The sequence below is a fragment of the Molothrus aeneus genome, chromosome 3 (genome assembly GCF_037042795.1).
Source record: "Molothrus aeneus isolate 106 chromosome 3, BPBGC_Maene_1.0, whole genome shotgun sequence".
Lineage (NCBI taxonomy): Eukaryota > Metazoa > Chordata > Aves > Passeriformes > Icteridae > Molothrus > Molothrus aeneus.
The window spans coordinates 7,022,794-7,035,349 of record NC_089648.1 but is presented as its reverse complement, the minus strand read 5'-3'; the positions used below and the strand labels follow the sequence as shown (position 1 = coordinate 7,035,349).

The following is a 12,556-nucleotide window of genomic DNA, read 5'->3' as shown; positions in this document are numbered from 1 at the left end:
CTAATTTCAAGTTACATTTTCAAATTCACACACTTTCAAGTCCCGTGCTTGATGCAATTCTGTACCAATTAAGTTAAGAATACAAATACAACATGACATTGCAAGGAACTGATGGAAAAATACACAACAAATTTGCTTTGTCTTGCAGCAACAGCTCCCAGCATTAAGACTGATACTTACTTGCAAAAAAGGAGGTTTTAATAATAACTTTTTAAAAAGAAGCTGCAGCAGTGGAACAAGTGCAGGAATCAACTGTACATTGTACACATTTTCTAATTCTTCTCATCACTTTTAAGTGTGGGAAGTGACCCATGAATTATTTTCAAAGCATCATATTGATTGGCAATAGCACAGTACCAGTCCTAACTTGAAACAGGACCTGTTAGCTAACGCAAGGTAAGTGCAATTAGAAAGGGTTCAAAGCTGAAAGCCATTGAGAGATGACATTGTTGAAGAAATTATGTAAAATCCCCTTCTATAGATAGAATCATTCTTTGTTTTACATTTGTCAGATGTGGGGCTTGATTAAGAGTCCCTGCAGCTTTTGAGTGCCATGAACTTTCAAATACTGATGGTGTGACACAGGAATACTTCTGCTCTACCTATAGAGGTAGCAGATTATTTTCTCTGCTTGAGAAGAGCCACAAATATTTTAAAGAACTTACCAGAGATGGAGAAATGAAGAAAGGCTTTGATCTACATCCTACCCTGAAGCAAATGATCATTCTCTGTCTAACATGAGACACATGCAATCCTGTATCCAGGTGAGACACACCTGCCAACGTCTCTTGGATTTGCCATGTGTTTTCTAGAAACAGTTCCTTCATTATGTGTTCATTTATAAAAATACACACAATACAGTACTGTTTTTTTCTCATTACACCAAATATATTTGTTATTGAGAGGCTTCTCAGAGTGTGTCTAATACGAGCTTTAAAATAAATCAAAGTGCAGACTTTACAGTCAAGTTCAACATAAAAGTAGCATTTCCTTCCAAAGTGAGGTAAAATGAGCATCCAAAGACCAGAGATTAGGCTCCTAAACTCATGCAACTGCATGTTGAGCTTTATTTTCCAGTCTTATTTTTGTTTCCTTTGCACTTTTCAGCATCTACTTCCTGTTTTCTGCACAAACTCCAAGTAGTACCAATGATAATAATTTTAGACAGCAGTTCTGTGCTAATGCCTGAGTCTTATGCTGGAACAAATTTCATCTGTTTTTATCATAACATCTCATCTTTCTTACAGTGCTAATTAGCATCTTCTGAATCACATCTGTGTCATTGTGGATGTACTTAGAAAACAATACAGAACACATAAAGACACAAAAGATGCTCAAGGTAGCTTGAAGCAAGCAGCACAGTACTTTCTTATGAGCAAGTATTAATTAGTCTTTAGCTCATCACAGATTTCAGCAACTTCCAAGTGATTACTTCCTACATGAGATCTTATGGAAATGAACATGTGCTATTGCACATTTTCTTTTTCCATTTTTCAACTTCAAAGCTTCGTTTTTATGCAAGAAGTTCTGTTTCACTGAGACTACTTAATTTGGAGAGAACAGGAAAGATAGCACTTGGCATGGGAAGAAATTTGAGCAGTACACATCATTGAATTGCTACAGGAAAACAGGCTGTGAAGAAATAGGCAAAGTTGGTGCTAAAAATGGGAGGAGAAAAAGGAATTGAACTCCAGTTCACCGAGAAGGGAATTTCTCTTTCCATACCCACAAAGAGCACAAATCATGTAAATTTTGCACCTTCATATGGGTCATAAAAATTATCATCAACACTGTGAGGCCAACCTTGCATTAGGCACTCCACCTCCTCCTCCTCTACTCAGTGCTTGTCATGCTCCTTGCTTAAATTTCATTACATAGAGCAGAGCATTTTTACTCCATTCCCCTTGTTACACTGTTCCTGATAGGAAATATGTCACTGATTACACATTAAAATTGCACTTGTTTTTCTCTCACTTATTTGCAGCCTCTGCAGCAGTCAGTCACTCTCACATGTCCTTTTGTACTTACCATTGGGAGATCTTTGAGAATCTGTATGCCATCTCCTGGACCCATATGTGCTATGTGGTTAAAATTAGTTGGGTTAGAAATTAACTTATTTCTCATTTCTGGATCACGTAGCATCTCCCTGGAAGAGAAGATACTTTGTTTAGGTATTTCCTTTGAGGTGAGGATGGGCATTTATAAAACATGTACAGCTTTGATTATCAGCTATTTTCAAATGGAAATTACCCAGTCTTTTCCAACCTAAACAACTCCATGAGTCTATGACTCTATTTAACCATGTTAACAGTGATAAATCCCTGCTGTCAGTACTGGTGTGGAGAAGGTTCCAGCTTGAAGAGAGGGCAAGGGGCCAGGATAAAAGAATGCTGTTTGCAGCTTAACAGCCCATGCCCAGTAGTTACTAACATTCACAGAATGAGCTGATAAAAAGCTCTGTAAGATGAGTAAAAGCCAAACTTACTTGTGATATATTACAAAGTGGAGATGAAAATGATGTATAAAGTATGAAAATTAAATTAAAATAATACTGCAGTACCTTTCTCAGTCTGTGGTCAGAATTAAAAGCTCTTCAAAATGGCAAGGATGCATTTCAGAACTCAGAATAAATAAGATTTTGAAGAGACCAAATGTCAATCAACTCAGAAAAGGCAAGAACAAGAAATGGAATTTTATCTCCACTGCATACAGTTGTTACTTTCCTTAGAGCCAAAAAGACAAACTGGGAGCCAACCAATGGCGCAAGATGCTGGAAATTAGAAAAGTGAAATACTCAGCTCTTGGAGTGTGGCTTAGCACAGTAGCAGGTCACTTCTAGTGAGTGACAGCAAACGGTCAATAACATCCTCTGCAAACACTGCCCGTAGTGCAGACCTGCTTTTGTTGCCATTTAGGAAAGTATTTGTAACCTGCTGAACACTCCCATTAGAAATGCACCCTGCAGTCCTGTGTCCCCTGAAGAGGTGAGTTTTGTGAGCTTTATAGAAACTCTATGTAGTTAAATCTAAAAATCAAAGAAACAGATGTCCTGGAATACTGCTAAGAGGAAAGTCTCCTTCAGAAAGAAAAGCAGAACCAGAGTCTGAGAGCAATTGATCCATATGCATAGTTAGCAAAGTCATCTCCTTTTGCAAAGTGTTTATTGGAGAGCTTCATATACACACAGGGTATGTGCACACCTATGCACCTGCATACAGTAAGTGGAGGCATGCATTCCAAATTACAGCTGCTTCACACAATTCATCTGAACTAATTGTGCATCCAGTGCAAATCCATATTCAAACTGGTATTGACACAAGTTAAACACTGAGGATTAACAGGGCAGAGAAGAGACAGGAACACCTGAATGGCCATTCCAGAAAGCCACACAAAGAATGAAGCACGACCCTGGCATCAGTCAGTGTCCATCAGGGCCTACAGGCATGGACAGAGGACAAGTACAGGTGGAATACAGACCTCCTCTGCTGCATCCTCTCCTCCTCGGGCACGCGGAAGGAGTAGCGCCGCTTGTTGTTGATGTTCCGCACCATCTGCTTCCGGCTGTTGTCTGACGTCTCAGGCACCACCAGCTCATCCCCCTCTGAAACCAGCACAAAAATGGGGATGCAGTTCCTTAGCTACTAATGGAATTTGAGTTTCAACACTCTACCTCTGCTCTGATAGTGCTGGACAGCACCCCTTTCCCACCAGACCTGAATAAACATTCTTTGGTTTATGGGTCTCCTTGGCCACTATCTACTTCTCTGTTATGTAGCAACAGACTTAACCCTTCACACAGGAGCTGCCACCACCTCTGTCCTCAAAACACCACTGATGGGTTCTTTGAAATAAACATTTTGGTGGGTAGGAAGGGAATCCGAGTTTTGTCTCAAAATTCCCACTGAAAATCACTAGAACAGTCTTGTTCTGCCGACTGTCTGATAACTGAATGCAAGATTCTCTTTCATTCATTCCCTGCTCCAAAGAGAACACTGCTTTTGAAATGTTTGGACATCAATGTATTTTGATGCAACTGTGGGAAAAAGGAAGATTTTTTCCATGTGTGTACATCTGACCAAGGGATCTTTAATAAAGACATGAAAAGGAAAACAGTGATTATCACACAACAGCTGTGTGACTTTGAATGAACGTTGCAACTGTTCTGTCCTGTTTTCTATTTATGGAGACTAAAGTGACACTTAATAAGCTCACTGCTCACTGACAAAACAGTTTTGTATGGAACTCAAATCTCTTCTTTCCTTAAGATCAACTCTAATGTTCAGTCTTTATTAGACTTGAAAATTCTCTAGACATACTTCCAGCATATTTCTCCTCTCCACCACTGCCATTCCTTTCGTACTAATTTGCTGGCAATTGAAATAAGCACTGAGACAGTGCCAGCAGCAGTACATTTTCCTAGAGTGTTTATTTCCACTGTTTTCACAAAGTTGTTAACAAAAATGTATAGCTTTTGGTTGTTGAAACAGACCATGTTTCAACACCTAAGAGGTTAAACAAAAGTTTTAGGAAATTCATCAGGAGCATGCTTATGAAAGGGGCTCTAAAAAGTAAAAAAGAAAAAAAAAAGTCAGAAAGACTCGTAACAAAAATAGATTTTTGAAGCTAAAATTGTGGCACACAGTCATAGCTGGCCCTAATAATAAGTTACAAATACATTGTATTACTTTAAAACGCTTGGGAAACATTTGTTAAATATAGTATTAAAGGTTAAATATAGTATTGATTTTAATCTGGGGCTGCCAAAATGACTACTGAAGTTTTTAATTGTGCAGGCTTTTTTAGGCAGTGTTCTGGCAAGTGATCCCACATTTGGAGGGAGCATCCAGTCATTCTAGTTTCTAGTTCCAGTCTTCATTCAAGTCTTTATTGAATATTCAAAAGGCAAAAGAAGTTCAGAGAAGAGGCAGTATTGCAATCACTGTGGAATCCATAAGCTTTGGCTTCTTCCCAAGTTAACAAGCACACAGACATTTAAGAGATTCCTTTATGAAATGCACAGATGTAGACAAACGCTCTTTCTAAACAAAAATGTGAAAGATGAAAATTGGCTTCTCCTTACTTACCTGCCATTTTGTTTTTGAAATATATTAATCTGACTGTCTCCAGGCCTAAAAGGTTTAGTGATCCTTCTGTATTCAAGGGTCGTACCTGAAACAAGGAAAAATAGTGCTTGTAACACTCTCAAGAGTAACAATTCCAAGTCATTAAAGCCACAAAGAAGAGTTCAAAAGAATTTTAAACTCTTTTTTTTTTTTTTGAGAATGAGTACAGAGGAGGTTGCTTAAAATTCCACTTCAAGACACAGGCTTAACACCATTCCTCCCAGCATTTAAATGGACAGTTGTGTTACAAGTCTACTTCATATATCAACTCAATTTTTCTATTAGATGTACAAAGCAATAAGCTGAGCTTTTACTTTGTGTTAGCACCATGTCACAATAATGCTCTGCAGCGTGATAAGAGCACACACAGACTACTAAAACCTACTGGTATTTGTGATTTCCAACATAAAAGTGAAAGAGGCATTCCGCACTCTGTATATTGTGTAGAAACAGACACTTCATAATAAATGGCTATTTTTGAGACTCCTAAGTGTAGTAATTTTGTTTGCTGAAAGTAGCTTCCATTAAAAGGGAAGTCTTGAGCCAAATATTAATCAAAGTATTAAATCACATTCTACTGTGTAGGGAAAAAAAATGCTCCAACTGCTTAATAACTCAAAGTTTAGACACCAGAAAGAACTTCCCCATAAAAGTCCAGATTGGTCTCTCTTCAAGATGGTTAATAGCTGAGCACTTTGATCTTTGCATTATGTATCCTCACAGCACTGCCAGAATATCCTGGTTTGCATCTGGCACAGAGAAATTGATATTCAGAAACTGAATGACCAACACAAGACCACAGGGGCAATGTCCTGCAGCTCTGTCTCATTGGAATGCCAGTAAAGGAATTGTGTTGACCCTGATACAAAGCTGAAGTCAGTCTAAACCACAAGGAAAAAAATTGACTTTTCTCTTTTCTTTCCAAATACAGCTGAGCAAACACCTTCTAAATACTAAGAAAGTGTCAAGTTTTCAGAAACATCATCCTTTTGATAAGAGAGCCAAACTGTCATCATCCTGTTGTTGGTGTTTCTACTTCCTGAAACAAAATGTTCTAACCCTGTCTGTCTACCATATGTTCAGGAGCAGTAGGAGATAGATTTTTGAATGCCTGTGTAATTATCTTGACATCCACCCTCCTTTGGTAATAATCACAATCAGTCCCAATGAAGCCATATGTAATTAATGCCAATTAATTCCTCTCATTATTACAACAATATCAGGAAATCTAACATAGCCATATGCTCCAGATTGACCATTCATCTAAAACAGAGCAACCACATGAAAAACACATCTTCTATCTTCTATTTCCAGCAAAAATGCATTCATTTCTTTGCAGTAGCTCTTCTTTTAATTCAATTATGTTCCCACAAGCAGTTTTAATGATGGCTTCTAAAGCAGTACTGAGTCTGGACAGACTCCTTGGCCCACACTGAAATGGGAAGTTACCTTTTTGAGAGGAATAGTCTGAATCCACTCCATGGAGTTCACGTCGAAGACATCAATTGCATTTTCACTGTACACAGAGAGGTATGGTGCATTGTAACCTGGGAGGGAATGATGAGGCATTGTGTCAACTGCTTTTGGACACGGCCCAAAATAGACAATTTCTTACAGTTTAACCATATTTATTTAAGAAAATAAAACCAGTGCTCCACAATCCAACAACAAGCTTTGAAAAATGTGCTTTAACTCAACAATGACCAAGAAATTTATTCTGAAGGCAAACCAGCACCACCCAAAAACTTACAACCTCCATGACTTTTAACTTTGCTGAAAACCTACTTTCTGAACTGTAAAACATTATGGTTTACTCTGCCAAATCCTGATGTATTTCAAAGGTTTTTTTCCTCCTAAAAGCCCCATTTTTAATAAGAGCTCACATATTGTAAATGATGTGGTAGGAAAATACTCTATTTAATAACTGCCAGTTGAATGAACTGAGCTCTGAATCTTTGGACTATGCTCTAAATGAGCATCACTTGGAACTAAGCACCATGACACAGTCATAAAAGTCATGTTTCCTTAACTTTAATTCTCTCTTCTCATTTTCTGGATTGTAAGAGAAATCTTCTGCTACTTATCTGGCACATTTCCCCAGGATGAAATTTGTTTCACTGGGACCACTTCTAAAGGAGAATTCAGTATTTCCATGTCGGCAACAAGACTGCCACAGTCTGCCAAGACTAACAACTGCATCCAAGCTGTGTTTAAATGTAACAGCTCTTGCTATAAAATACACCTCCATTCTGAGTTGGAAATCATCATCATCAAATCACTTCATTTAGGGCAATCAAAAAGCTGTCACAAATAACAATGGCAAGTGTAGATGAACTATGTGTGAAAAATACACATTTTTTCAATCTATCACATAACCTTCTGTTTTGATTAATTCATTGTCTGAGTCCACTGTAAATAATCAATTGTGTAAAATTGCTTGAAATCCAGAATTGGCAAACACCCTATAAATGTTGCTCCCTCCATACTCAGAAAGGCCTTCATTCAAACAAGGTGAAATACTCCTCCCCTTTACAGTGTGACTGGCTGCTGCCACAGTGAGGTAAGAAGGCAGACTATTCTAAAAATCAACATAGAATTTGGCTTCTTCACTACTCTGAGTGCAAATTTGGCTAATCTTTATCTGCATTCAGAAAGACTTTAAAAAGATAAACATTCAGGTTTGTTTTTTTTTCCCTTAAAACTGTCACAGAGATAAAGACCCAGCTTTGAAATAAGGTGCAATAAATGTTTAACAGACCTTGGTGGAAATGAAAATCTTGAAAAATTACAGTATTTTTCCTTAAGGTTATGAAATATATTTTTATACTGCCTCCTATGCATTGTATTTTGGAAGGGGAGAGAGAAACAGGAGGGCAACTTAGTGACTTTTTGAAAAAGGAGAGAGGAGATGAAAAACAAGGTTGTTGACAAAACCTGCTGAGGAAGAAAGAACGAACAAATAAAGAAAGAAAAGACAAAACAGACTAGTAAGTAGGAACAAACACCATTAGAGAAAAGCAAGTCAAACTACTAGATCCTAATGACTCTCAGCATGAAGAAAGCTGGAACCAAAGTACAATCTCATTCCAAGACTTTAAATAACAACAGTCCAGCATTGGTGGTAGCAAATACATAAAGCTCCCATTAGCCTCTGTTGAACCTGAAATTTTGGCTGTTTTAGAGTTAGAAATCCTGACTCATGATTCCTCTTTGTGTTCCAGCAAGTAGAGGTCAGTGCCAGAGTTGTTGGAACTATCATAAATGAGGATTAAACCCTCTTCTCGGAGCCTCTGTGGTCATGATGACCCCGAGATGTGTCAGAGTCTCTTTTCCCAGCCTAGCAGCAGAAGGAGAAGTCAGGATTCTTCTGTTCTGGTCCTCAAGGGTGTTTACTTGCTGTTATCTATAATATTCTTTCTCTGACTCATCGAGGTGTCTGGCAGGTTGGGTTGAGGCACACTGACCGCCTCAGAGGCGGTGTTATCTTTTATACTACAAACTACGTGTACATTATTTACAATAATTTCCCAATACCTATCACCTATGTTAGACAGTGTGCTCCTACTCTAAACCAATCCAAAAGTGCCAACATCACCCAGAAGATGGAGCCTAAGAAGAAGAAAGAAGGACAAGGCACACCCAAATCCCTCCATCTTGGCTTCTGAACCCCCATTCTAAAAACTCAAAATTCTACTTTTCTATCTTGTAACAAACTAACTATCATTCTACTTAAACTTTCATGGCTTGTGAATCCTCATATAAAGGTTGGTAATTGTTTTTTCCAAGGGCTAAAATCAAAGGCACAGGTGTTTTTGACTCCGTGCCAAGGCCTCTGAGCCCCCTGTCAGAGTCTCAAGTCCTCCAGGGCAGCCAGAGGAATTTCCTGGGGTCCGATACCTCCAACTAGATTAAAAACGGTGAGAGGGGCTGAGAGCATTCATTAACCTGTCAGGTAATTAGCCCAGAACTCCACCTCCCGTGGATATCAATACAAGCAGAGATCACTTCAGACATACATGCACAGAGAGCACAACTCACAGCAAGAAGATGGAGTTGCAGGCCACATCAACTCTTGCTGCCTGGATCTTCGGCCCTGGCAGTCGACGTAAACCCCGACGCTGCTAAAACACAGCAGGTATTCTTTAGTTGAGATCTCGACTGCACAGATGGCATCAGTTGGCTGCTGTGAGATAAATGAGAGCGTGTGGTCGTCCGGGTGGAGCAGGCTGTACGGGCTGCCCTCCCCATGGAGGGGGTACTTGAGGAAACCTGACTGGTAGCCCACACAGAGACGGTCGCTGAAGATGGACATCCACTGGACGTTCCCCTGCACCTGGATCTCCTTGATCTTTTTGTGGCGCGTCTTGCTCTGATTGAGTTCGTAACAGAGCACCTGCCTCTTCATGGCCACGCACAGGCAGGTGAGGGCCCCGTGGCGCACGTGCCCAGAAACGATGGCCTGGCAGCCTTTGGTCTCTGCCAGCTTATAGAAGTCAGTCTCCCTTCCATCCAGGGCGGCCATGGGGAAGAGCCGCACGTGGCGGTTCCGTCCTGAGATTACGGCGATGAGCTGCTCGCTCGGGATGAGCTCGATCTGATGGACCTTCTTATTGTCACCAACACGGATAATCTCTGAAAGAAAAATCAAAACAAGCCCCCTGTCACAGACATGTTTTATGAAAAATCCTTTCATTAGGACCTTTTCTCCTGAGAAGCTGAGAGGCCTCAGGAACAAAATGTAAACAATTATTATCTGCTGCTGTGGAATGCAACAGGTGCATCTCAGATTGGTCTCATGTGGTTGTTTTTAATTAATGGCCAATCAAAGTCCAGCTGTCTTGGACTCTCTGGTCAGTCACAAGCTTTTATTATCATTCCTTTTCTTTCTTTTCTAGCTCTCTGATGTCTCCTTTCTCTTTTCTTTTAGTATAGTCTTAATATATAATTTTCTTTTAATATAATATATATCATCAAATAATAAATCAGCCTTCTGAAAGATGGAGTCAAGATTCTCATCTCTTCCCTCACCCTGGGACCCCTGCGAACACCACCACAGCCCCCCTGTGTAATGGTGAAGTGTGAATTGATTATAATGTGTATTTGTAAAGATGAACTAGGAAAGAAATCCAAGTGTGGATGCCATGGGACACAGAGAGAGAAACGGCAAGAGTTTCTCACAGCAGCTTGTGAGAATTTTTAGGGGGTTGTAAGGATGTGATAACTTGTTAAGTATAAGCAATCTGTAGGTGGTGTTTTTCTACTTCACCTTTCTGTTCTTCTCAAGGACAGGGTATGAGGAAGGTGTTTTTGTTAGTTAGCCAATCAAACAGAATCTATCATACCACTCTATAAAACCCCGTGGTTCTCTTGAATAAAGCCTTCTTTGCTCTTTCTACAATCCTGCCTCCTGACTGTTCCTGTGTCACCCTTGGCACAACAGTGACACCCAAGAAATCGCCTTTATTGCTTCCCTGCAGTATTAAAATTACAGAATCAAAACTAGTGTTTTAATAACACCAGATGTGCAAATTCTGGATAAACCTTTGGCTCCTCCTCATCAGAAATGGGAGGAGCAGATCTGATGCACTAACAACAAGTGAATTATTTCAGCATTCATTTCCAAAAGAGTTTATAGCCAAAAACTACTGAATGAAGGAAAAGCCTCAGAGCTGAAACATACAATTAAACATGTCATTTGTTGAATTAACTTGGGCAATCTGTTAGCACATCTTGCAGTACTGCACAGAAGTTTTTACTTTCAGTACCAAGGAGGAGGTTACACAAAGGATTAAGCCATGATTCTTGCTGAGGTGCACAGCAGGAAATTCAAATGAGGGAGGTTTCTGCTGAATATAAAAAGGAAGCATTTCACAGTGAGAGTAATTTGCAACAGGCAGTCCAGAGAGATCATGGAACCTGTGTCCTTGGGGATTTTCAACACACAACTGGATAAAGCCCTGAGCAACTTGGTCTGAAATCAGTATTGAGACAGTTGGGAGAAAAATGGGGGAAAAAACTTCAACTGCATTCCAAAACCTTGATATTGGAAAGGATACCCAAATCAGAGAGCACACAGAACAGCTTTTGGTCTCTCATGGAGCTGTCCAGCTGATAATGTAGTAAATAATGAAAAACGAAACCAGAAGATACTGAACAAGCAAAAGATGATTTAGTATTAGGGGAATTATTACCAGTTCTTAGTTTCTTACCATCTTTGGTGACATGCACAACAAACAACCCTTCTTCATTCCCCAGAGCTATTCTTTCATGGTCTATGAGATTAAGGAAAAAAAAAGGTTATTTTTCTTTGGAAGTACTTTATGAATCACATAAACAATAGTTATAATTTTCATTAACAGAGACAGATTTTAGAATATATTGAAATAATTGTATATAAATCCAAACCTAATATATTAATGTATTTTAAAAAACTGGCAAACTCCCACTCTTTCAAATTTCTCAAAAAGAAGTATTTTCCCATTTCTCCTGTTAGTTAAAGTAACAGCTAGAAACATAATTTTTAATAAACTCTTCAGAGAACTTAAGTCTAGCACCAGCTTTGAAGTAACTATATTATTATATTGAAATAATTTACATAATCAGAGTTTAACATATTTTATGCAGTACTATTTGAAATTACTAAATTCAACCTCTGATCTTACATCTTCTTTCTGGTCCCACAAGCAGATTTTGAAGTGAGTGATTTACACCTACTCTATAGTGCTAATTTTGCCCAGTTAGGGAATTATGTTTACAGAGTAACAAAAGAGGGGTGTCCAATTCTCAGTCAAAATTATGCATAATTATGAATATTGGTGAATAATTATGAATATGGGTGAATAGAGGGAATATTCTTAAAAGATCTGACAAAAGTACTGGGTACTAACTTGCACTTTTCTCTTAGGCCCACATGGGATAAAACCACTACCTATTACTCTCTATTCAGCAGATAACCATCTAACACATTTGTTTTCCTAAAAAATCATGCTTTTAGCATACCCATTTTTCTTAGAGCTTTCTTCTTAATAACTTCATACCTATGATTGCTGCTGACTGTGTTGTTTTGATGAGGGGCAAGGTGCTGTCATAAGCTTCTTTGGGGACATAGACTGAGCGGTCTTTGAGTTTGTTCTTCTTCAAGATCCTATGCAACTCGTTCAGCACGCCCACCCACTTGCTTTTTTCATTCTCACCATCTGCTAGAATCAGGATTGAACACTTGTTACTGGATGCAGAGAGCTGGGAGGCTGTAACCTGCAAAAAAAAAAAATCAAAACATAGTTTTAAGTCATAAGTGATAAATAACTTCTTGATGATTGTTTTTACAAGGGAATTAGATGCCTGTAAATGCCCTTTTAATTAGTTGTCTGAATTAGGGAAATAAAAATTTCTCTTCAGTTAATAGAAAACACTCTTATCTTAATCAAGACCCC

At 38.9% G+C, this 12,556-nt stretch overlaps 1 protein-coding gene across 9 annotated transcripts in view; it reads right to left on the bottom strand.

Annotated features, from left to right (window-relative positions):
* CDC42BPA (CDC42 binding protein kinase alpha) overlaps window positions 1-12,556 on the bottom strand; it is a 183,434-nt gene that overhangs the window by 16,387 nt on the left and 154,491 nt on the right. For all 9 annotated transcript variants that reach the window (XM_066546193.1, XM_066546186.1, XM_066546189.1 and 6 more), the window contains 7 exons: window positions 12,161-12,377; window positions 11,333-11,395; window positions 9,162-9,755; window positions 6,573-6,670; window positions 5,085-5,169; window positions 3,478-3,601; window positions 2,029-2,146 (listed from right to left, as the gene is read on the bottom strand). In XM_066546193.1, the coding sequence (XP_066402290.1) occupies window positions 2,029-2,146; window positions 3,478-3,601; window positions 5,085-5,169; window positions 6,573-6,670; window positions 9,162-9,755; window positions 11,333-11,395; window positions 12,161-12,377 (1,299 nt within the window). The remainder of the gene's footprint in view (window positions 1-2,028; window positions 2,147-3,477; window positions 3,602-5,084; window positions 5,170-6,572; window positions 6,671-9,161; window positions 9,756-11,332; window positions 11,396-12,160; window positions 12,378-12,556) is intronic.